A 25,727-nucleotide genomic window follows, 5' to 3' on the forward strand; every position below is an offset into this window, starting at 1 on the left:
TTCCCAAATCTCCAGTCTTACATGCTAGAAGTTACTCTACTTTTAGTAAGCCCCCCTTTCAAACCCCTCTCCCCATGAAAACTGGCTGGGTATTACAACAGATAGCAATTACACTGGCTATATCCCGGTTTTTCACATATTGACATGAAGAAGAGGAAATACAAAAGAAGAAGGAAGAGTGACAAAAAATAAGCATGTAAGCTATGAATTATGAGGGCAAGCCTGGATTCCAGATCCATGCCCTCATGTGCTGCTTATCACTTGGTGATGCAACCCTGCAACACACCAACAAGAAGTACGTCAGGTGCCAAGCGGACTAATTTCAACACCTTGTCATTTGCCAGCTATCAGGACTGATTTGTTTTCTCTTCTGCTTAGAAGACAGGAAATATATGAGGAGAAGCTACACGGAGGAGCAACATAACCCTTTTTTCACCAGCAGTACTTAGTCAAAACACTTTGTCCAAGTTCAGATAGGAAGAGATTGAAAAGAAGAAAAAGGGTGAGGGCGGTTTTTGCACAACACAGGGTCAGTTCCTGCACAGAACCAGGACAGAATACACCTACCTTTGTTTTACTTCAAAAACAAAATATATTTTCTGGAAAAAAAATGAGGAAAAGATAAGTAGACACATTGTTCACTCACAGAATATTCAAGACCCTAAAAGCACCAAGAAATCCAGCGGTTGCTCTGCAAAACCTTTGAACAGTGAAGGCTTTTTTCTCCCACTGGTTGAAGACCAAATCCACAACAAATTCTTACAAAAAGAGATGTAGCTTGTTTTGCTCTAATTCCTGGTAGTTATCATCTCATAAACACAGGACTTTTGAAGAATAGGAGTGTACTATCTCTAAGCACTGCAGGGACAGCCTAGAAAGCTCATTTAGGATAAAATTTGTGTTGAAGCTGCAAGAAGACCTTGAGAAAAAGTCACATAGATCAACGGATAGACAAGCATCACTGCAGCTCCTTCAAAACAGAAACAATGTGATGTGCAAGACTGAGGCATATGGGATACAGGGAAGATTCTGTTAATCAGAATCTCACAACACAGCAAAAGAGACTGACAAAACCACAGAGCTGCAGGAGAGGAATTTTTTGATTTCAAGGCCAAATGACAGCAGAAGAACTGCAACGCCGGATGCTAATCCATGTTCTTTATTGTTTTTCTACAGACATTCTTCCCTTCATTATCACAAACCATTCAGTCTTGGTCTGATAAACATATCCGTCCAGTGTCAGAGGGAAGTTTGATACATGGATGCCATTGGCTTGAAGAAAAGCCAAAGAAACCAGGAGGAAACAAGTAATGCAAGCTGGAAAAAAACTCAACAGCAATGGAACAAAAAATAATAAAGAGAGGTTTGAAAGGAAAACTTAGAAGATGATGCAATATATCCAGTTTTAGTATTAGCATATGCTTTTGGCAGAAGAGTAGAAGAATTCTGTCATGGTAATATCTGTAGAACTAGCAAACGTGTGTCTCCATGCTTCCCTCGGTGCTAAAGTGAGTGGGGAGGAATTGTGGCATCTCATTTCCCACATGAATAATCATTTTAGGGGGAAAAAAAGCCACCTAGAACTTCAGAAACAGCAAAAAATGCAGCTTATGGTCTACAGCAAAACCCTCAAAACCCAGCAAATAATTCTGAAATAGCCTGCTCTCCTACCTACAGGGTCATTTCTACTTCTAACAAGAGGCACCAGCAAATGTTATTTGGATTTCCAACATTGCTTTAGTTCAAAGTCCTCTTCCAGAGGCTAAGAGCAGTATACAACCTAACACGTCTTCCATACTTTGCCTGTGATTCCAGCACACCAACATTTTGTTTGAGAGGACAAGATGTACTTAGCAATCTGTTTTACTATATCGATGCCTAAACAGACAGTGCAAATAGCCAAGCAACCAAAAAGACAAGTTATGAAATCAGAAGATGAATAGCCAAAAAGGGAACCAAGAAAGGCAAAGCCCATAAACACCTGAAGAATGATTCACTATTTCTAAATCAAAGAGACTTTCCAGTATTACATAAGACCACCAAAATATTAAGGCAAAATGGACAAACATGCCATAGGTGTGGAAAGAATGAATCCTACATTGACTTACTGGCATGCATAATGCTTGTTAGAACGAGTAAGTCTGGGAATTACCGCGTTGGACAACACAGGCCGTTGCATAACAGCATGTGCGGTAAACAGCAGGTAGGACCTCTCCGTCCAGTACAACCATCCTCTACTGACAGTAAGGTGTGAGGCTGTAATGTCTGTTGCAAGTGAACATGGAACTATCCTCAAACAAAGGCCTCATTTAACCCAGAGGATGTTACTGTACCCACCAAAGTTGACTATTAACAAGAAGTGCAAAAAAGGTGCTACAATGCAGCTGCATTGACGTTAATCAAACAGGTACAGAGGAATCCTCCCTTCAATCTCATAATGGGTTTCCAAAAGGCAATAGTTATGCCACCCATCAATTCTTATACTTACTGCTGCATTATTTATTGTTTTACTTATTTTGCATCCAAGTCTTGAGCAGGTTAAAGATGTTCGCTATAGCACGGCATCTTCAAGTTCTAACTGCTCCCATATCAAAAATGTTACAGACATTCAAGTTAAATTGCAAATCTGGGCAGAATACGCACACTGAGATCCAGGAACTGAAAAACTGAGCTGAAAAAGTCTTCATATTAATAACTGGTAAGGAAGATAGTTTACTTTCCTGTTCAGGTCTACATACTGCTTTTTCACAGAGCCTTTATCACAAGGATCTTTTAACCTTACATAGGTTTCTTACCACTGCATGCATACTACACCATAATTATCTTCTCGGGATTAGAAAACATGCAGAAACCATTGCCATGAGCCATGACAAATAATTCTATGCTAACTACTAAAGCAGAAAGAAAATGCAATTTCTCCTCTCAGTCCTTACTTATAAATTCCTTTACCAGCTCTGCAGCTTCAACATGAACAGGCATTGTTCTCCCTCAGTCAAATAAGTAGCAATAACTCAGAGATATGCAAAGCAGAGGAGAAGATTTTGACATGGAAGTTACACCTTCAAGCAGGCTGTTTCTTTTCTGGCTACACCTATGTTGCAAGCATGCAAAAGTTAAGTTATTACCTCATAAACCGAGAAATCTTTCTTTAACACAAAACTGTGCTTTCTTGCTCCAGCCTGAGCCAGACTAGACAGGTCAGATGTCCCCACTGATTACACAGAAATTCACAGTTTTCCTTTACCTCCCTTGTAACAACAACAACTTTGCACAGTTTTCTCTAGTTTAAACTAGCTCTCACCATCTCCCCCTCCTCCCACCTCCAAAAAACCCTGACACCTTTCCCCTTTTTCATGTTATGTCACTAGACAATTCCTGCCTTCTGGTCAAGAGGCAGCCAGATGAAAACGGAGAGTTGCCCTAAGGTAAAGTGCTACTCCTCAACAAATGAGAGAGAGAATTTAAGGACACCAAAAACTGCTGTGCAACGAAGTGTGTAAGAGCTATTTAGCCAGGAAAATTGCAATAGCTTCTCTGTCCTCAGGTCTGTATCTTGGCCCTGTTAGTATGTTGCTGAAAATGTTTACTCATAAGAATACTTCATACTATAGTAAAATCAGTAGGATTTTGTATTTTACTTCTGAACACAGGGCTTTTGAACAGGTCAGTTATAAGCACTTTAACTTGGGGTTAGGCAAACTTTAAAAAGATAACAAATAATAATACTTACACCTTCCGCTTTAACTGAGTAAAAGATGAAGTTCTTATGTGTAGCAGGTCCAAATTTTCCTATATACTCAAATGCAAAACTGATTTTGGCAGTAGTAGCAGAGAGACACATAATATCTGAGTATAGTATGCAGTCTTTCTAGTGACTACTTTATGTAAAGCACATTCCCTTCCCCATAAATCCATTCTGCAGACCTCATGCAGGATTACTCATCCTCTTTCAAAATATTACTAACCAGGAATTCTCAATAATACTTTTTTAACCACATAACATGATTCAAGAGCTGATGAATTGTTTGAGAGAGCTTGTGATGTTGAGATTTCACTGAAGACTGGAGGGATATAGTGAAGACTTGCATTGCTACAGTGTAGAGAGTGCCTTCGCTGCCATTAACTCATAGGCAGGGTTCACATTTCTAAACAAAAATACAGAGCCAAATTATACAGTGGAAATTGTTTTTATTACCTTTCCTGGCAGCACCACCTCTAGAGCAAGGAACCTCTTCAGCAGACACCACAATGCTGCTGGCCCATGTCAATCTCTGCTAGAAGAGGAAGGAAAACACATAAATTAATCTTCTTCCTGCAAACATTTGCAGACAACTGCTGTTCTCACTACAGTGTCAACACTTACTGAAAATAGAAATGATCAAAATGATGCTGGATACACACACCCCATTCACTGTCTGTTTAACCATGTAATTCAATAGATTATTGCCAGAGCACTACCACACAAAGAACTCAGGCTTAGCTTCCCATCAGGGTAACACATTCTCAGGGGCCTTACTGGAGATCTGTGATGCATCAAAGTAAATTACTGTGAACGCATATCTAAACCATAAGAAGTGAGTCCACACCATGCTCATTGAGTATGATTATGATGCCACTCTTGTGCCTTGACATAAGTCTCAGAAATGTCTTTAGCACTACACAACCCGGGGCCTCTTGATTTACAGAGACACCGATGTCTTGTTCCAATCCCATGCTCTGCCAAAAACACTCAAGATGACGTTAAGCTGGTCGCATTCATTTCTTCTGATACCAGAGGTTTTCAGAGGAAAAACGCCGTCTCCAAAGTCATGCCTTATTACACTTGCTTTAACCAGATCACTTCACCAACTCTTTCCAAAACATTATTTCGCAGTGAATGACTAACGAGCCCAGACCCACCAGTGTGAAAGATCCCCTGGGAGCAGATATTTTCTGGCAGCTCTACGCACCCCATAATCACTCAATCCATCTGACTTCCAGGTAACCGCACCAGAAAACACAATGTTGTTTGCATTCATAATGACAGTCAATTTCTTGCTCAGACAGTAATTGGATTTCCTATGACTTCACATTGTGAAGTTTATTTTTAAGCTGACAGAAGAGTTTAAAGTTGCAGGTGCAAAATTTGAGTCCATAAATGAAAAACAAACACAAAAGTGCTAGTTGCAAAGGTATTTACCCCCAGCACTGGCTACCTAACAGATTTGCTGGATGAACCATAACCACTACAGCAATGTGAGCTACCATTCAGCAACATGAGCTACCATTTGTTCCCTGTAAGATGCTATCTTAAAGGCTCATTTGGTATCATTTACATGCTCACATTACTAACCATGCTATTTAGGAAACAAAGCTCAACTTGAATCAACTTTAGCTGGCTTGATGCTGCAAAATTATTGCAAATTTCAAGCAGAATGCCCACCAGATCTTTCTCATAGCAGCACAGTATGTTGTATTTAAGGATGAACATGAATTTTCTAGCAGACCTGTATAGCAAAGCAGCAAGAAACCCAGTTATTCACTTCAGAACTGTCTTTTCTCTAACAACCTACTTTGAAATACCACTGTTTTTTAACTAATGCTCCTTTCATTGGAAAATGAATTGCAACAGAACTGATGCTTTCTGAACAGACTAAAAGACTACTTTCCTTTGATCTGACAGATTTTTGGAACTGGCTGCATACTTTCAATGAAGTGTTTAATAGAAAAAATATAAGCAAAAATCCGAAACAAGTGACAGAATGCATTGCTCTTTTTCTTGAAAAACAATAATAAGACCTTCAGCAGCTGATTATATACCACAAACAAACCAGTAATTCCTAACTACTCGATACATGCCAATAGGCTGAGTGAAAGCACTGCAGCTAGGGTTAACCAGACCACAGCCTTTTATAAGGAAGTTCTGGGGCTCTGCTGTTGGTTATATATCAACTGTATCTCTTTCTCCACTGTCTGAAGATGTTGGCATGATATTCTGCATAGACAGCTATTTCCCTCTTTTTCTAAAGCATTACCTGCTGCAGTTAAATATCTGATCTGTTGCAGGAAAATCTCATTTCCAGCACTCAGACTCTGTACTTCTGTGATAAAAGATTATCCTAATGCCTTTAAACAGTCTCAACTTGAGGGCCACAGTTCCTGTTTCAGACAAGGATTATTTTCCAAAACCTTAACAAATTTTAATAAAAAAGCAATTGCCAGGTGATCCCCAAGTAAAGCAAATCCACTGATACCAGACTCTGCTGATGATATTAATGATGTGGATCTGTAAATCTCTGAATGTTTATTTCCTAGAAAAAGAAATGGTCTAAACTTGCAACAGTTCTGCTACAGAGAGGGGTTTCTACATATCAGAAATATGAGTCAGAGTCCCATGGAGACAGGCACTTTGGCTTCAAACAACTGCAGGTCATGCCTTTGCCAAGGAGGCAAATCCAAAGACTAGACTTCCTAACTCTGCATTACTGCTTCCCTTGAAAGTTCAGCCCTTACCTCTGCTAGCTTAACAATTACATGGTCATAAGGGTCAAAGTCCCCAGGACTTTAGAGAGCCACTTTGGAAAAAAACAGTAGTAATTGCTGCCTTATTTAGGCAGTCAGTTTGGTCCAAAGCAATCATTGTTAGTTCCAAAAATGCAGCATTCATTAGATAGGAACAAATAAAAAGGGTAAAGCACAGTGTTTGTTAGCATCCTATGTAGCCAGGGGGCATGTAGAAGGCACTCAGCTGAGAACCAACTGAAAGAAAAGTCTCATTTTTAGCAAGCAAGGCTGAAAGCATGACCTAGTACAGCAAAGTGTACATCAGGTGAAGTAACTGAACCCCATTCTGCCTGTTTTAAGGTCTTTATAGTGTACGAGTGGCATGTGTTGTTTAGAAAGGAAAGCCCCACAGTTCTGGCCTGGTCTGTCATGACTTCCACAAATGCTGATTCCCTGTAGTCCCACATTCATTTTAAAGGGGACTGAGAGAATTAACCCCTTCTAAAGGCAGGGAAATCTACTAAAATGGATGTAAACCCATCTGTAAGGTCTTATTTTAGCTAATGCTCAGTATTATGATCCTATGGATCTTTTCCAGCCACCCTTTCTGTGAAGAAATTCTCCCTAATATCAAATCTAAACCTACCCTGGAGCAACTTGAGGCCATTGCCTCACGTTTTATCACTTGTCACCACAGAAAGGAGAATGGCACCCTCCTTGCTGCAAACTCCTTTCAGGTATTTGCAGAGACCATATCTGCAAAAATTGGCAGAGGTCTCCCCTCAGCCTCCTTTTGAAGGGTTAAGAACAGTAAGGGCCCTCACCTCCAAGCATTTATGAGGGGGAGCCACCAGAAGAGCCTGGCCAAGCCGCAGCTCCTCCAGGGAAACCATCCTGACCTCGGGAGCACCACAGGCGGCTGGCTGGTGGCCACACACCCTCTCCAGGCCCAGCAGAGGTGTGGAAGGGCAGACAGTCTGTGTTGGTCATTAGTAAAGGCAACTCACATTTTATTTTTCCCTGCATTCACGGATTCCAAGCTCACAGGAGCCACAGACGCAGCCGGTCTGTCACCAAGACCATGCTGAGGTGAAGTGCGGCCTCAGCTCACCACAGACAGGCTCTGCCACCGGTCACCCCCCACCTCTCCCAGTGCTGCCTGAGCATTTACAGCACTCGCAGCCAAAAAAGCAAAACCTTGGCAGCATGACCAATATTCCTCGCCTACGCAGAGGTACAGTGTGAGGCAGTGTGTCCACAGACACTGCAGGGCTCCACACCGCTGTGCTCACTGCCCCTCGGGGCTGTCCTGCTCGCCACGGGGCACCCACGTGCTCCTGCACACCTTGCAGAAGCTTTCTCAATGACATGTTTTCCTAAATAAATACACTTTGGAACAGATGTTTGTCAGTATTTATACTCCAGGTTATTAACTGAAGGAAGAAAGGCATTTTTATATCTGGCAAGAACAAAGTACTTCCTGGAAGGAAGCAGCTGTACACTGAAGCCCATTCCCTATCAGCAGTAAAAATACAGCAAGATTTGGAAATGCTGCTAAGATGAGCAATAAGCAAATGCAGCCTCCAGTTCTTCAGGGGCTGTCTTAGGTGCTCTGCAGGCAGACATCCCTACTGAAGCTGTCTGTAAGCACAAAGCCAGTGTAAATGCATCAGCAAGACACACAGACTTAAAGCAGAAGCTTTTCTATGTTACCAGGAGCTTTTAAGATGAACACTGTAAGACACTGTAAGTCTTCCTGAGGACAAAAGACAGGCACTTGGGTGTAGAACAGGTAGAACAGATGAAAAACAGCAAAATCGGTGGCAGATTTCTCTGTTGAAGGAAGTGGGGTTTGGCTATTGTAAAATCTCTCCCTTGGAAGCCAACAAAGCCATGCTATTCAAGGTCTGTTCCAACTTCACTGGTCCTTTATTAAGCAGAAAGAAAAACAGTACTTTTATAATAAATATGATGCAAATAGCAGAGTCTTGAAGCTTCTAATAGAACACAACTATTACTAGAACTCTGTTCCTCCAAATTTCACCCCAAGAAAGTCTGCACTGGCTCTTTTTGTACATTGTAGTGTAACCCCACTAGAGATTCATAAAATTCAGCCCAATCTCGTTCCAATCTCAATGTGAAAAGTAAACGGTACTTTATCAGTCACCTTCTGTCAGCAGGCAAGAAATGTCCTAACCTGAAACTATCATGACAATAAAAATATTGCAAATGACTGCATTATTTATTTTTCCAATGTACGAATTCTTCCATCATATGGCACTTTTGTTTTGTCCCATCGTTCCAGCCCTACATAGTCTCCATACTTCTCCAGCCACTACTCTTGTAAAACTGGAAAACAGACAACATTTGGGGCTATGCAACTGAGAAACTACAAGAAAAACCACATTGTTCTGTACAGGCCTAGCCTCTTAAGCACAAATTCCTATACTGTCAGTTTGCCAGGCCTGAAGCCCTCTAAGACTGCTTCACTGACCTAGACTGGGCTTCTTCCAGTCGATGCCTACACATGTTGCTTCCTATACTGCTGCAATAATCTCTGCTGCTGGCCCTGTTCAGATCAGTAGCTCAGTTTGTTTTACATACTCAGAAACTTGCGACTTTCTTCTGCAGGTAGCATTAATGCTTACAGGGCCACATCCCTCTGGAATATCTGTTCCCCCTCACATGACACATCAATGTATGCCATTTTTATTAATTCAAGGAGACAATTACCCCAAAACTATCAAGATCTGTCACAGACCTGCAGTTTGGTGGCAAGAAAATACACAGCACAATTTTGAAAATCTTGAATGAGTACAATACCTACTCGTCTGCATTGAGCTAAGGGTTTACAGGACCAGGCTACTAGGAGGTTCAATAGGAAGAAAATACACAATATCTCATCTTTGTGAAAAGACATCAACACCTAGAATAGACCCTGTCTGACAGGAAAATACACTTCCAAACAAGAACTAATTATCTAGATGAGCAACTTCTCTCTTTTCCTCAAGAATCTCTCACTTGCTCTTCTCTTTTGCCTAGATATATCTGTCAAGTCTGCATTATGTGAGACTGTCTGGTCTCGATAATACACTGGTAAACAGCACACCTGAGACTGCCTGTTACTGTCCCTTCTGGCCTTTCTGAAGCAAAGGGGACAGGGACAGAATGGAGATAGTTCAAAGAAATATATTTTAAAAGGCTTTCACTACCAGGCATCCCTGAGCTGTAAAAGCTGGTGTTTTAACTATGGAGAAAAATACCTCACTCTGGAGCAAATGAGAATAAATAAATAAATAAATAAAAAACGCTGGTACCAGCCTGAACCTGAGTAAGGAGAATGCGCTGGTACCAGCAGGGAAGGAGAGACTGTCTGCATGCACAGGTAAATAGTGCTCTCTCTTCTCTGCTGGTACCAGCAGTTTCTCACCCTTGTGTACCACAGCCGCCCCAGGCTCTGACATCTCTCTGGTCCCTCCATGTCACGCAGGCTGAGTCAGAAGAGGTGAGGTTTGAGCAGCAAAGAATTGTTCACAGCTACAGCTGACAGACACAAAGACCGTGTGTACTGAGCAGGGAAGTAAATGAAGTAAAATGGCTCAAGGAAGTCTGTGACACTTAACTGTTCACCTCCTACAGTCTTAGGGAGAGAATATGGAGAATCAGTAAATTTATCACAAACTGGTGCTAATGATTCATAGATTTTAAAGGCCAGAAAGGATTACTCAGTAAGATTATTCCAAAAAGAAGGTGAAAAACAGAAGTAGATTAGAAAAATACAGAACAATGGAGAGAAATATGTAGACATGGAAAGTGAAGGGAATTAAGGAGAGATGGATGCAAACGAAAGAACTGACAGGAAGGAAGGATAGAACGGAGTTATTCTTAAATAACTTCTCTGAAGGGTTCACTGCTGATAAAAATCCCACGAATGGTACATTTATCATGCAAATAAACTTACTTATGGTAGACTTCCTGGCATATCTTACCTCATCTTTAGGCCTGTTTTCCAGGCATTAAGTCAACATCTCAACGATCTCCCTGGCAGTCTGAATGGTCTGCAAATCAAGAGTGCACACTTAAGCAGGAACAGTCCTGATCTATGAATCCTAAACAGAGCGTAGAAAAGCACTTTGCAGAGTATCAATAAGGCCTGGAAGGAACAAGGACAGAGGGAAGAATGCAGAAGTGTGCTGAATGGATGGACTTTGTGAAACAGGTCAGCTGTGCATCAGAAGTTCTGCGCAAATAAAAAGCAAAATAATATATTGAGTAAGAGAGTAGGTAAGATTCACACAACAAAGTGCAGGAAATTCCCCCAATGGAGAAAGCCCAACAGCCTGAAGAAGCCACCTGTATTTCTCCTGAGGGTAAACGTGGTGCCAGAGAGTCGGGAAAGGAGGAGGGTTAAAGTTCAGATACCACTCACAGCAGTGCTTTGCAACTGCTTGTTTTGAGCTTGGTTCTGCTACTTGCCTGCAGGAAGGCTGGAAGGAGGAAGCAGCCATAGAGATGAACTGAAATTATGTGACAGAGGAAGAAAAATACATATGCAGCTATTTTTGAAGATGCCCACTGTGCTAATTCTCTGCAGCACTCTACTATCTTACAGAAAAAAAAAAAAAGACAAAAGGAAACAAAAGAAAAAAAGATACAATGAAAAAGGGAAAAAAAAAAGAAAACAAAAGATAAGAAGAAAAAAATATAAAAGAAAAAAGGAAAGGCTGGTTTGTGAGAGGAAAATTTAGATCTGTAAGTCCTGCCTTATGAAGACAAGAAATGTAATGGCTAGATCATGCAGACATGAGCAAGGGCAAGAGCCAAAGCAATGGCAAACTAGCCCAAGAGGTACATAACAAGAGATCACAAAGATCACAAATAAAACCTTTGAAAATCACACCAGCCTGACTCAATCAAAACCAGAATCAGGTGGCCAGACCTACATCATGCCTGAGCAGAGAGCTCCTGCACTATAGCTTGCGAGGGAACAGGCAATCAACTCTTGACAAGTTTCTTGTTAACACACACCCACTTCAACAAAGCGAAGGCACAGACTGGGCAGCAAGATTCATATGAAGGGACACACTCGAGTTAGGCCAGCACCTTGATGTCATATTTTCATTTAGATCCCCCTCTGAAATAAGGTGAGATCAGTAGAACATGTTCCATTGGAGAATTTCAGTATTCTGCAATAGGCTTTGTACCCATTTTGCACAAAACAACTGGTACACAGCAAAAGCTTTTGGCAAGTCCCTTGGCCACAAAGAGTGCTAGCAGAAGAGTCAGGTTATTATTTTAAACGGGAACACTGAGACAACCCAAAACAGACAGTGCTGGGTTAGATTATTCCAGACTCGTGGTGCTAGTTCCTAAATTGGAACAATTTAGTAACTTTCCTTGAATATTATTCAAAGCCTTGGAGCTTCAAAAAAGTCTTCATCTTTACTGTTCCTAGTAAACCAAATCTACTACCCATGAAGACCTCCTTTTTCCCCTATGCAGATTTAGAAAAAAAAAAAAAAAGTCACCCCAAAAGCATGGCTTCATGATAAAGTACCTGTCAAATGTAATTTCCCATGGGAGTGTAACAGACAATAAATGAAGACTACATAGGGATTTTATACCAGAAAAATCAATCTGTTTCTTCCTGGTACATACATAAGGTACCTGTCAAAAGGGCTCAAACCCAGCCTTGGTATTAGTTCTGAAAGTTACCCTATTGTCACACAAAAAACTGTTCAGTAGATGTGCTGGTATGGAGGTTTCTAACTTACAGTACGACTCTGTGCCTTTCATCTGAGGCAGTCCAAGCGTTTTCTAGAATCAGAGTCCTGAATTCCTCCAAGACTGGAAAAGCAACCTGATGTAATGCTGTCACTAAACACCAGATGCAGAGAAATGAGAGCACAGACCTATGTATGCTTTTAATCTGAACAACCTCTGGTCCAATTTTCCACTGAGGTTCGTAGGCTCCCACAGCATAAACATTAACAGATTTACCCCAAATCATTCATAGTTACCAGCAGACCGGGAGAAAGAAGCTATTTGTGGCACCTTCCCCATTTACATATGCAAGGCAGAAACTCAATGCTCTTTTACTGCATTTGCATTTCAGGCATCCACCTCAGTCTTTCTGAGAAACTATAGGGCTTTCCCCATCCTAACTCTCTCCATTACTTTGCCATGTTGGAAGCAGCACAGCCCTAGCTAGAACCAGTCTCTTCTCCTTTTTGTGGACGAACAGAATTTTGTTTTTAATTCCCAGGTGGTCCAAGTCAGCTGTGCTAGATTGGACTTGAATTACTCTCTACTTTTGTCTGGAATAGCCAGGCATGTGCTACTTTGGAGGAAAGTTCATTATATCCCGAACAGACAGAATGTTCCCAGCACAAATCTCCTCCCAGTTCCCAACTGGCCAACTGTAACTGAACCTTCTTTATAGGGTACACACCAGGGCAGGTCAAATGGGGTGCAGGAGAGCTGCCCCCACCACACCATTAGCACCACCCAGTGAAGTATGAATAGTAACTCGAAGGGTAAGTAGCCGCTTGGCTGCACAGCCCGCTGTTCAGATTGCAGCTGGATCCAGCTTGCTTGCTGCTGAGATTAGCCTCTTCCACAAGGTGAGTTTCTCCTTGAGTCCAGTAGCTACACAGCCAATTCTCAAATCCCCTCCCAGACCAGAAGGTGAATGTAGCAGGAAGAAAAAATCACGCAAGAATAAAACTCAACAGGAGTAATTCTGCTGCATGAATACTTCCTTTCTGAGCTTGGCTATGAATTTTGAAAGCGCAGTTTGCTAACAGAGGGTGGAGAAGCAAAGGTAAGCAAAGGATTTATAACACCACAAAAGTTTTCCTCATTCTTAGTTACTGCTGACCTACAAAACACAGGTAAATACGCTACGGGAAAACTGTTTAGGGTAGTAAATCATTGATGGGAGACATTTGCTGATGGACTTACTACGGATCAAATAACTTTAACATCTTAAATTCAAAACAGTTCTCCAGGAGAGAGTTGAAGGACTGGTTACCTAGTGTAGCATACTTTTTCCACTTGAAGAGAAAAAAAAATAACTGGTTTCTCTGACAAAACAGAGAAAAAAAGCAAACAAACAAGCAACAACAAAAAAACAGGTCCTGGCCTCATTTATAGCAAAACATTTCAAAATTTCATGCAAGTGGAGTAAATTAAACTTCACAGGAGCATATATTAAGAGAGGACCCTGTCTTTTTATTGCTCCAATTTCTAGCTTCTTCAGAAGTATCATGATGTAAATCCAAACCATGAATATCCACTTTTTCCTCTGATCTCTCCCCTGGTATCATTTGCAGGCATATACATTATCCGACACTATTCCAGAAAGCTGTTAGCCCAGCGTCTGCACTTAGGACTGCGGTAATTCGCCCTTCCTGCCAACTAATGTTGCAGTAAAGCTCAGCCCGTGGATCCGAAAGAGCTGGGTGCTTCAGACAAGCTGCTCTTGAAAATGTTATTTCTTACACCAGCCAAAAAGGGACTGACCTCAATATGCAGTGTTACAAGAGGCCTTTGATTCGTACAGCATGTTGACTTCTCTTTTTCACCACAACCCAGGTATCAGCTCATACCTCCCCTGGCACTGTTAACAAAGGGCAACCTGTCAGACCTACGCACAATGGCCTTCTAGCGAAGTTTAGTAAGAGCTGGGCACCTGGAAACCACCAGCTTTTTAAATGCCACATTCTTCACTTTATCTATGTTTGGTTTGGCAAATTTGCTCCAAGAAATAGGCCTACTAGCACCTTTTCTCCCAAGCCTGTGGTATTCTTACAAGAATACCAGAGGTGTACACTTAGTATAGCTTTGGAACTACAAAATACAGTGCTGTTTGCTTTGTTGCTCAGAGGTGTAGGAGTGATGGGCTGCAGCAGATTTCACACAGAGAACAGTGCATCTTTTCTGCTATTCTGGGCTTTGATTTGTCAGAACTTAACCGGCTGACAGATGGGTGAGGGGGAGACTGGGAATTAATGCCTGTTGCTTTTAGTAGATATGAGTGTATTTTCATGGTTTCACTTCTTCAGGGTCTAATACTGCTGGTGAGGAACAGGCAAAAAGGAAAACCCAGTTTCTGCTTCCTCACTTCAAGCTTCTTCCAGTTTTTCTAATGACTGGGCTGGATACCTGGCCTACTTGAAAAAAACATTTTATCCTGCCTTATTAATGAAGTTAGCTAGGTCTACATGCTACTTTTCCAGGGTTACCTGTTTTCTTTCCAAGGAAAAGCTACCCTGGATAACTACTGCCTTGATCCCATTTTTGTTTTGCCAGGTTTGTTTTAAGACTGAATTCTGTATGTTCAAGAAAAAGCAGGGAAACATCCCACTGAAGTAATTGCTATCTCCAATGCTACCTTACGAAAATGCTGTGTCCCAACAAATTTTAGATCTCCACAACCCCAGCGCACACACTAGTTTTGCACTTCCCTAATATCAGCACAATCTGCCTTTGCAGCTCCATTGCTTCATGCCTTTGGCAATCGCCATAAACAATGCAGCAAGTCAGCAACATGATCTGCACTGATTCTTCCTGTACCATCACAGCATGTCTTAGCATTTCTGCCAATCGAATAGAAAAGAGATGGATTCAAGGTATGCATTAACATATGGCAGAACAAATAACACATATAGAACAGTGGCTATACTGAAGGGATTTATATCAGAGGAATATAGTATGTCCAGGACCACATATTTCCCCTTCGGATTTAATGGCAGAGAGCTGTTTTACTTACAAAGGCATTTTAATTGCTGTCTGACTGGGATCTTTCCTTGAGCATGTGTTCCTTGTGGAAAATATAGATACTACTTTTTCCATGACACAAATAATTAAATACATCCAAGACTGTTATATAGTACTCACACAGACACAGGTGAATTCCGTGTACAAACATCAGCATGTAGGGAACCTTACTGGAAAGTCCCAACAGCCCTTTTCTTATTTAGGGGTCACTGTTAAAAATCCATTTTGGAGATCTTTTTGTTGAAATTGAAGAATTTTCAGCAACAAAAGATTTGCACAAAATCAAGTGTTGCAACTTTAAAATTGTTTGCAAACTTATCTTTATTCTGAGATCAATGTATCACTGGGTGTTTTATACAGGGAAGTTATGTTTTGACTGATTAGATTTTACAGCCTTTTTTTAAGAGGAACCTTGAAGAAGAAAGGTTTATCTATTACTTTTACAAGATTATCTTAAATATTATATGCAGGTTTAGTATGTTTCTCATTGTGCAGGGTATGAAGAAGTACTCAGCACAGCAAATCAGCAGGATTACAGTACACTACGGATGGGACAGGGTCCATCCCATGGAGATATGATCCATATGAGGAGTTATAAAGTTATTTACAAAGTTGGTTAGGTAAAAGTTTAGAGGAGACTACTAAGGACACGTTAATTGAATACTTCAACAACTTCAGAAATAAAACTAAGTTAAAGATGAATCAATTACAAGACTGACCCTGAAAGCAGCCACCTGGGGCTGCAGCTGTCCATCTGCCAATTTCTGCTATTCACCCTGTGTCTGCAAGAACCAAGGCTTCATTTGGCAAAGGCATTAAGCATGTTCCTGGCTTCAGACTGATGAACTAGCTCAGTGAGACTTCTTTCTCATAGGAAAGAGGCATTTAGTGTTTCAGCCTAAGTATTAAATCTCATTCAGGCCAGAGGCTTACCTTCTGTGGATGGAACTTCCAAAAGCAAGGTTGTTTGCTTGCCACATTTTCTAGTTTTCAGTCAGTAGGTGACACTTTCAAATCTTCCCACTTTCCCAATTTAGCTCCAGAGAGAAGAGAAAAAGAAGCTGGTAAGAAAAGACCAAATGCTATTCTGGTACTTCTACGGCACACACCAAGTCATCTATGATTTCAGTACCTCACAATGAAAAGCTATTAACAAGCATTTTCTTTTCTAGTTAGCTGTAGTTTTTTTTTGTTTGTTTGTTTTTTTACTTCTGAAAAGACTTCTCATTTTGACCATAAATTTAAAGCATTCCTCTTTACCTCAGGCTTTTATTCCTTCCTGAGGAACACAGCTGACACAATACTTTCTCCTCTCAGGTTTGAGAACAACATTACAGAAACACCTACCTTAGGCCACCAACACGGGAACTTTGGAGCAACAATGCTGTGATCTTTCAACAGTGGCATAAACACAGCTTCTTGAGAACCTTCATGTCCTGTTAGGGATAAAAGCATGGCATAAAACCAGAAACTTAAAAAAAAAAAAATTTTTTTTTTGGAGGTCAAAACTGAGGTTGTAAGGAAACCTCTGTCCTACAGGGAGGCAATCCTACCTTCCACTGGACCATTTTAAAAAGCAACTTAATTTCAGATGTCCAATTTCTGGTATCTTAGCCCTGTCTTCAGTAAGTGTTCAAGATCATTAGGTTCTATTATCTCTGACTGGAGTTAAGGATGCTCACAGGCTTAGACAGGGAATCCAAAATGAAAATTCCCTATAAATTTCAGCCTTCATTTGTGTGTGTGTATCTCTTCAGCTGCAAAGGAAAATAATAGCATCTGCAATACAGAGATTAGCGAATTTACATACATGTAACTCTGAGTAGCACACAAAACCCTCTCTCACTTAGGAACTGTGATGTATAATGGTTCTGGAGCAAATTCGTCACCTTGCCATTCTCATCCGTCAACTCAATTTCACCTGCAACACACAGAAGTCCTGGTCAGGGTTCAAGGGCAGAAAGTTACTAAGGGCTACGCAATTTAACTCAAGACATGTCTCAGCTATGCAGATATAATCCACGTCTGATAAACAGCCCAGAGTCTGGGTGCCTTTTACTTGAGGACTATGATCCAGGACCACCTCAAAACAACTTATCTGCCTTTCACTCTAACAGTCAGTCAAGTTAAAACAACCCATGCTTTTAGTCAAGGCAAAAACTAGTTTGTATAGTTCAGCACAAAAGTCTTTTGCTGTGGGGTAAGCTGGGTCATAATAACCTGCATCTGCTACAGTCTAGGAGAATTCAATGGATATTCATTATTGTTATGTTTGTAGCTGGCAATTGAATAGGCTTAATTAACCTGCCTGTACTTAAGCACTGAGTGTGAAAACCTGCAGAGACTCTGCCAGCAGATCCGGACCGGTACTGCATTTCATTTGCACTGACATACTAATGAAATCCTCATTGGACATTTTCTTCGGATGGACATTCTCACTAGTTGTTTTCACTGGACCTTTTCTTCCAACAGCATTTGAAAGCACTGTATAGAGCCCTATCTGGATGAGAAGCAAGGATTAACTACATAATGAGCACAGCCAAGGTGGGCCTCAGTAACTGCGACACACACCACTGGAACGTTGTCTGGCTTTGTTAACCCACTAGGAGGCTTGATAAGCTTCACACTGGAAGACAAAAGCAGCAGAAACCACCCAGTTTCGGCAGGTGTTGCTTCAGAGCCACACACAGCTGTAAGCTGGAGAGGTTCCTGGTCAGGGAACTCACCATACCTCCCTTTTCACACTCACAGCCGTGTTTGGTGCCCTCCATGAGAAGCTAAACTTTACCCTGAATGCTGAAAAGGGCCTTTCATTTTCTGTTAAGAGAGGCATAAGTCAAAACAACTGAAGGAAAACCAACAGCCCTGTGATCCTTCTTCGAATTCCAAATTAAGTCACCCTGGACTTGGTCAGTCTTATCAGCAGTCTCAGGGAAACAGCAGCCTCCCAAACGTGAGGGGACTTCAGAGCTACTCCAGACAAGCTTGACTTCCAGAAGATTTCAGAGAACACTAGACAAAGAGCTATCAACAGTAAATACTTTAGAAGAACAAAAATAATGGTTGCACCACTCCTCTTTATATTTGTTCTTTCTTTCAGTAACCATCAACAGAACATGAAAAGAAAATGCTGTGTGAAATTCTGGTCTTCTCATTGATATTCTTTCATTTTGTGGAAAAAAAAAAAAACAACAAATAATTTGAAACACAAAATTATTTACTTATAACTGAAGTGTACTTGTTAAGAAAACAACAGTGGGGAAAAAAATCAGCAAAATTCTATATACATATCTTTGTTTTGATCTAGAATAAAACTAATTATTTTCATTGGAAAACTGTTGCTATGAAAAAATTGTCAGATTTTACTTGCTACTGCCTTCCAACATGCCTTTTACAAATATCAGCTGGAAGCACAGCACAGAGATAACTCTATCACCTGTGTACCGTATTTTCCAGTGGATATTACAGAGACAGCAGTCACTGAAGATACTTGTGTCCATGTAGTACTGTTATATCTGCTGATAACCTGAAAAGAAAGCAATTAGGAGAGCAATGACAGCCTTTTCATTACTATATCCCAGAAGGCGGCAATCACGGTGTTTTGTAGCGGTTGCCTGTAGGTACATTTTGCTTCCTAAAATCCTTTCATTTTCTGAAAGTCCCTTCAAAGTGTCAGCAAATAACTAAATTCTCCCAAGGTGCAAAGGAACTACAACAAAGCTTTTGCTTCTGGGAGCAAGCTCAGAAAATGTGGAACCACCAAAGTGAGTAGGTAAGGGCAAAAAACAGGCAGTTCCTCTGGATCGAGGAGAGACACCAGTTTATGGAACTGAAGCTGAGAGCTTCTGTCTTGGCTCCCAGGCACTTAAGTCTCACCCTCTTAATACCCTCTACAGTTATGCAAAGGCAGAATGAGTAAGCACAGGTTTGTGTTTAGGAACCAGGAAGGAGTGGGTTCACAAACCTCTTCACACATAAGCAATTCAGTAAACACTGAAATGAAAAAAGAACAGACTTTGCTGTTGAAAACAGTTGGCTGAAGCCTACCAATGTGGTTTGCCAAGGCATTGTGCTGGCTCACAGACGAGCAAGTTTATGCTATGCTACTTCACCTGGAGCTAAGGAATACGGTGCAGAAAGAGACAGCAGGTGTGCTGAGTCCAATCTTGCTCCTCAGAAACAAAGCCCATTTTGCAGCCAGGCTCTCCTGGCATCATAAAGACAGACTAAAAGAATAGAAATGGTAGAAAAGATATATTCTATTTAAAGATCAAGCTCACAGAGCATTGGACACCAGCAGATACACAGATTGCTGCACTCTCTGCTACAGGGAATTATTTAAGTGTACTCTTTGCCCAAACATCACACCTCTAAAGGCCTTCAAGGTCTCTGCCAGCAGACCTTACTGATCAATACGATTCTATTGAAAACATGCACAGGCAGCGTAGAAATGCTGGGCAAGTCTTTGAAGTATTGCTCTGAACTGTACCTAAAAGATCCTCACAACTATCCTTGATATCAGAAGTGAAAAAGGCAGTACAGAATGCACTGGTAAGAGGGGGTGACCCACGGCCTCACATCTTTTCTGCTTTACTGACTTAGCAATGAAAACTCTGAAATTAGCAAACAATGTTAAGAACTTCAGCTTTCCTCTCAAGCCCAGAAAATTATTGATGACTGAGGGTAAGTGTGAATGTACTTCAACCAATTAAAGAAAACAGAATATGGATTTTCCGTGACATATTTGACCGAGTGAATCTCTAACTACGTATGTATCTATCACGATACTTCAGATAAAGTGCTCTGTCCACAGATTCAAACATGCTCCCATAATCTGCCTTTAGGTATTGCCTTATGAGCTAGGTTCCTCAAGGAAATGGGCTGGTGCCTAGTTTACTTTGCTGAAGATAAAATAGTTCTGCTTCCATCTCTTCAATCCTCTGAGCAATGCAGTTCTTCCTTATTTCCAGCAGCAGGGCTTCATCCCTCTTTGTGGCCCAAGAATCCAACAGCTCTGAATATTGCTGAGCTCCCCACGCTTGTTTGTTGCTTGCAGTCTATTACAGAAAATCAAAACAAAAGCAGAGTGTAGATTCAGTGGACAGCATCAAGGGATGGCTAAGCCACCACCGCAGCCACCTGGCTCAGTGGACAGGTCTGGGACAGGATCTACTGCCAGCACTATACGCTGACGCAGTGACTCAAGAGCATGTAGCAAGCTGTGTAGGGCACACTCATTGCACATTCTGACCTTTGCAGAGCCCAGTGTATCTGAATTTCAAAATACTGCAAACAACCCACGCCTTATTACATCAAAGCCACACCAATAATAATCTCAAGCTCTAGGCATCGCAGTCTAAAAATTCAGCAACAGCTGGAGGAAAACATTCAGTGCAGAAGACATCCAGCTTATTTTAATTCTTTGTTTATTTACTGCTAGAAACAGGTATACATGAAAAGGAAGAGGCTTCTTATTCTCTTGCAGGAAAATTGCTCCCTAAGATCACAGAACTTGGCTATATTGTAATGGTTTCACCTGAATCTTTTGTGATGAACCAAAAAGCTCTAACAAACGAGTTCATAAGAAACAAAACCCCTGCGTTTTTGCAAGTACCTGCTGGGAGACCAAAAGACACAAGAAAAATAAAAGGACTTGTACCTGAATGGCTGTTCTCCACAGCTTTCTCTTAAAAACTGTAATTTCATTCAATATCATGTTATTCTACACAGTGTTTGAATTCTCAGCACCTCTGCTTTCCACTACATAGCTTAAGGATAGGCTGTGTCACTCTTCGTACGACTCAAGGAATCTGCTTATCACTGTATAAGCCACATAGTGGCTTTTGAAAAATAAACGGAGAGACTAATGAACAAGGAATATACAGGACTTATCCAGTATCACGCATGGAGATGAGAACAAAGGAGGCCTGACTCCCAGGTTCTGTCGATGAAGCACAGCATTTAATTCAAGCTGTTGCTTCTCACTCGTTAGCATGAAACCAGAGCTGTGGACTGAGCTCAGCTTGATACTTACACCGTAAGGACATGGAGTACGTGAGGAGTGAGGTATGCTACTTATCTTGCAAAAAACTTTAAGTAAGGGGACATTGCCTGACAGAACCAATTACATGAAAAGAAAGTCTTTAAGTTTAAGTGAAAAAAGAATCTCTTCCATTGTCTAATACTCCGAAATAAAGATACTGGAGCTTACGGTGGTTCAGATTGGAATGCAACTGGTTGGCATAAGCACATGTTTTCTGGTGTGCCTTTTTCACCTGCCTTCACCTCTGCAATGCAATGAAGCTGAATCACAAGGGCATGTGCCTATGTAAAGACGAGCTGCTGTGGCCACTGCTCTATGGCTGGTTAAAGACTAAACAGCAAAAGATGATTCATACCGTAAATGACTCTTCCTGCATTCTCAGCTCCTCCTCCAACGATTCCCCATCTTCCTGCATGCTCAAGGCCCGTACTGTCAGTTCAGAAAACTCCTCATTTAGCTCATCCAGCCTCTCCTCCAGTTTTGCAACCTTCAGCTAGAGAACACAAAATACCTTCATGGAAAACAACAAACACACATTCTACAATGGCAGCATCTTCTAGCAGGGCTCAGTCAGTCTTGGGGACAGGCACGCCAATTCAGAGGATACAGGTCATGTCATAACTGCAAGTAAAAGAGATGTCTCACTGAATGCAAATTCTTAGCAGGAGTTGTAGCAAGAGAGAAATGCAGAGGTGATGCTGTTGTTTTGCAGACATTGGCCAATCGATGTAATGTGTCTGTCAGATTGAGGTTGAACAAGATTGTCAAAAAATTACTAAAAAGTTTAGGTGTTCATACTTAATTTCTAGAGCATAAGGACTTCATACTTTTCTGAAATTAAGACTCTGAACCGACTCTCTGTATTAAAGACTGTCTGTATTAAATCAATACACATAATTTGAGACCTTTGATGACTATCATCATTGTGCATAGGGTGAGAGTTAAAAGAGAAAACAGAAATTCTTAACTTCCTAAACACTAGAGATTTTTTTTTTTCCCCCTGCACACTCAAAATATCAGGGAAAGTTTTAGAGATGTTGATGGATGACTGTCAGAGAAAAACTAGTAAAATGAATGACTGACCTTAACAGCAGAGGAATCTAACATCCAGTTGTAGTCACTTTTCTGAGAACTTTCCATCCTGTCCTGCGTCTCCACTTGCAGCTTAAGGGCCTGGTACTTTTCCAGACTAGACACCCTAATTGGGAAATAAACATGACAGGAATTGCCAGAAGGAATCACAGAAGTACAGCCCATATTTTATCTATTTCTTTTCCGAAGGATGGAAAGAATGAAGGAAGGAAGGCAGGCAGGCAGGCAAACATACAGGGTAGCACTGTGAACTGTCTCATCCTATATCTCCAAGTAAGTCTGGTAGATTAGACAGTGAAAGACCTTTTGCCACATTCTGTAGGGATAGGACAAGGGGTAATGGTTCCAAATTGAAAGAGGCTAGATTCAGATTTGATATTAGAAAGATATTTTTTACCACAAGGCTGATTAGGCACGGGAACAGGTTGCCCAAATAAGAAGCGTTCCAGATGAGGTTGCACAGGGCTTTGTGAAACCTCATCTGGTATGAGGTGTTCCTGCTCCTGGCAGGGGAGTTGGACTAGATCTTTAAAGATCCTTTCCAACCCAAACCATTTAATGATTCTATGATTAGCAAAAGGGATTTCTCTGCCTCAGTTATATGCCTGAAGAATACTTGAAACAAATGATTGCAGGTAACTGACCAGAACTGAATCCAGCATTTGGAAGGAGAAAAGTGTCAGCTGCAGTAATAGTTTTGCAGCAGAATACGAAGCAATTTGTATTAGAACATATGAAAACATTTCCATCAAATATTTTTCTCTATCTCTAGTAGCATATGACTTTGCTATTAAATGAGAGACTTAAAGCTGACTTTTCATTAGAATAGCTATCTTTTCTATTTATGATAAAAGACTTTAGTTCCCAAAGTAAGCTGTTATGCCATTCTCTTTCTGTCCTGCTCATATTCACAACAAAGACACCAGTTCAGAAATCCCGATGTCTGTTTCACTGTTTAACCCATTCCTGCGTTAAAAAACATAGAAACAGGTTTGCAAAAAAGGAAACTGAGGCACTGGTCAATGACTTTCCTAGAGCTTAAAAGCCAGATGATGAAATTGGTCTTCATAATGGAATCCTGAATCTGTACCACTACAGCAAAGCTGATTCAGGACTCCAGATCATGAGCAGAAAAAACAGGATGTTGGGAAACACAAACTTTGATAGAAACAATGTGTTGCCACCCAAAACAGAAGAGTAACATATCCACTGTCTAGAAAGACAAAGTAAATCATTCTACATAGTATGAACACTTTTATTTCTCTGGCAGCAATCTGTTGATGTGTTTTACCTCTTTTCTGGGGCTTTTTCCTTGACACATGGGAGCGGTGATACTCTGATGCTGACAAGTTCTTTGAGCACTGTCTGAGGGTCAAAAGGAACAGCTAAGCAACCTCCTGAAGAATCCTGAAGTTGGAGACAAAAAAAAACCAAACACCCAAATATTGCATAGAACATCACAATTCCAGAGATGATTTTACCCCAAACATGATCCAGTAAGTTTTGCAACCTAATTAGTTAGTAAAACTGACAAAAAGTGGTTACTTTCCAGTGAAGAATTTCTGGTCATCAACTATCCTGCCAAGCTGAGATCTAGCTGTAACTATAGATCTTAATTCTTTACTGAACTAGATGTTCACAAGCAGTGCTGAAGAATCCGCTTTCAAGGAGGCGTTAAACTCTGTACACCTAAAGAAACTTTCCATTCCTTGCTTCATACAATGAATGTCTATTTAATGTTAACATCCCTAAATGCACTGGATGTAGAAGTGGGGAAAAACGTGTAGTAGAAATCTGCCTTACACAATGGAGAAAATATTCCTGCCCAATAACACCTAATCACAAGATGCCTCTTCTCGTTAAAAAGAATTCTAGCTTTCTTACGCTTCTTTCTTGCATATTAGAAGGGTGTATCTCAAAGAAACTCAAACTGCTGACTGCAAATAAAATCAGGGTAATACCAAAAATTCTAGACAAAGCCAAAGATCATGCTCAGGCTCAGTCAGAAAATCCCCCAGTTCCTAAAAAATCAAATCATTTTATACTGCTTCTGCCTCCTGGCTTCCAGATTTGCAGGCTAGATAGTTGCTGCCGTTAGAGGAAATCACCACATTTACCTTCTCTGCTATCCCCCATGAATGCTGGAAAAAGGCATTGGCAAGAGCCACGATAGCTCTGTTGAGCTTCATCAGAAAGCAGGAATGACCGATACCAGTTGAGGGACAACCTAAAGCGAAGGAAAAGGAACAGGACATATCTGTTGACATCAAGACTGTTTTAAGTCAGAACATCAAAGAGGCAATTCTTCTTCCTGTTCTTGCACACTTAAGATGTACAAGTATACCCCTTATCCATGACACAGAAGTTTTTTGACACACACACAAAAAAAGCAAAAACCCAAAAAACAAACTGATGCTCCTAGGTTTCATAAAATCCTGACTGCTTTTGGGAACAGGACCCCCCTATTTACCTATGTATCTCAACACAAGGTGTCATTTCCCACATGCAGAACCAATGTGAAGACCAGACACCGCCTCTCCCACAGCCTACACACTCCTCATCACGCCTGTACCTGCTGTGATCCATGCCACAGCGTTCAGCAGGATAGCAGTAAATTCCCCTGCATCTTCCAGCCTCGCTGCACGTACGTAGAGGTACTTCGTGGTGGTGTCATAGTAGCAGTCCCCAGGGCTTGGGAGAAGCTCTTGGCCTGGACTTTGGGCAGGAACTGAGTGAGCCAGTGCGAGTATGAAAGCGGGGCACGAGCAGGCCCCGATTAACAGGTGCACCACTGCACAGCCAAAGCGATACACCACAAACTGGTGAGGTGACAAACTGGCCAGGTCTGTGGGGATGAGGGCACTCCTCGTATCTTCTGAGGAACCGTCACTTAAACATTTCTCTGAAAAGGAGGAAAACAGCTGTTGCGGTACATATTAAGCCAGCTGAATGCTCCATCTTGTCCTCTTGCACATGGCAGCTGTCTGCCACCTCTTATTCACTCCTTCCCTGCTGTCTGCTCACTGTGCCGCAGCCCCATGCCATGCCCTGTACAAGGCTCCAAAGCCACGGTTTCTTTTCCATCACAACACTGTCTGAGGGTGCACTGGTAGCCCAGCCCCCTAAACATGCCAGTAACTACTTGGGAGTTGTTCGAAAAGGCTGGCAGAGGAAACCTGGCCTGCCACTTGGAACTTCCTCTCCTTCTGCTTACAGAAGGATTTAGAACTCCCTGATGCCAAATGCCAGGCAAGCTGGCCTTTCCAGTCTACACATGTGAATTATTCAAGCACTTCGTTTGGCTTATTAGTCTTCTGGTGACTTCCTT

General features: G+C 41.3%; 1 protein-coding gene across 7 annotated transcripts in view; it reads right to left on the bottom strand.

Moving 5' to 3' along the window:
- LOC310885368 (uncharacterized protein) overlaps window positions 1-25,727 on the bottom strand; it is a 138,819-nt gene that overhangs the window by 3,203 nt on the left and 109,889 nt on the right. For 6 of the 7 annotated variants that reach the window (XR_014574750.1, XR_014574751.1, XR_014574752.1 and 3 more), the window contains 10 exons: window positions 24,972-25,301; window positions 24,517-24,626; window positions 23,691-23,806; window positions 22,391-22,505; window positions 21,663-21,800; window positions 18,701-20,321; window positions 17,075-17,185; window positions 16,612-16,700; window positions 16,198-16,301; window positions 4,196-4,274 (listed from right to left, as the gene is read on the bottom strand). Coding sequence is in view for 1 of the 7 variants with exons in the window: in XM_083808650.1 (XP_083664776.1) it covers window positions 20,133-20,321; window positions 21,663-21,800; window positions 22,391-22,505; window positions 23,691-23,806; window positions 24,517-24,626; window positions 24,972-25,301 (998 nt within the window). In the remaining 6 variants the exon portion in view is untranslated. The other variant, XM_083808650.1, reaches the window with a different exon arrangement.

The sequence above is a fragment of the Anser anser genome (genome assembly GCF_964211835.1).
Source record: "Anser anser genome assembly, chromosome: 22".
NCBI lineage: Eukaryota > Metazoa > Chordata > Aves > Anseriformes > Anatidae > Anser > Anser anser.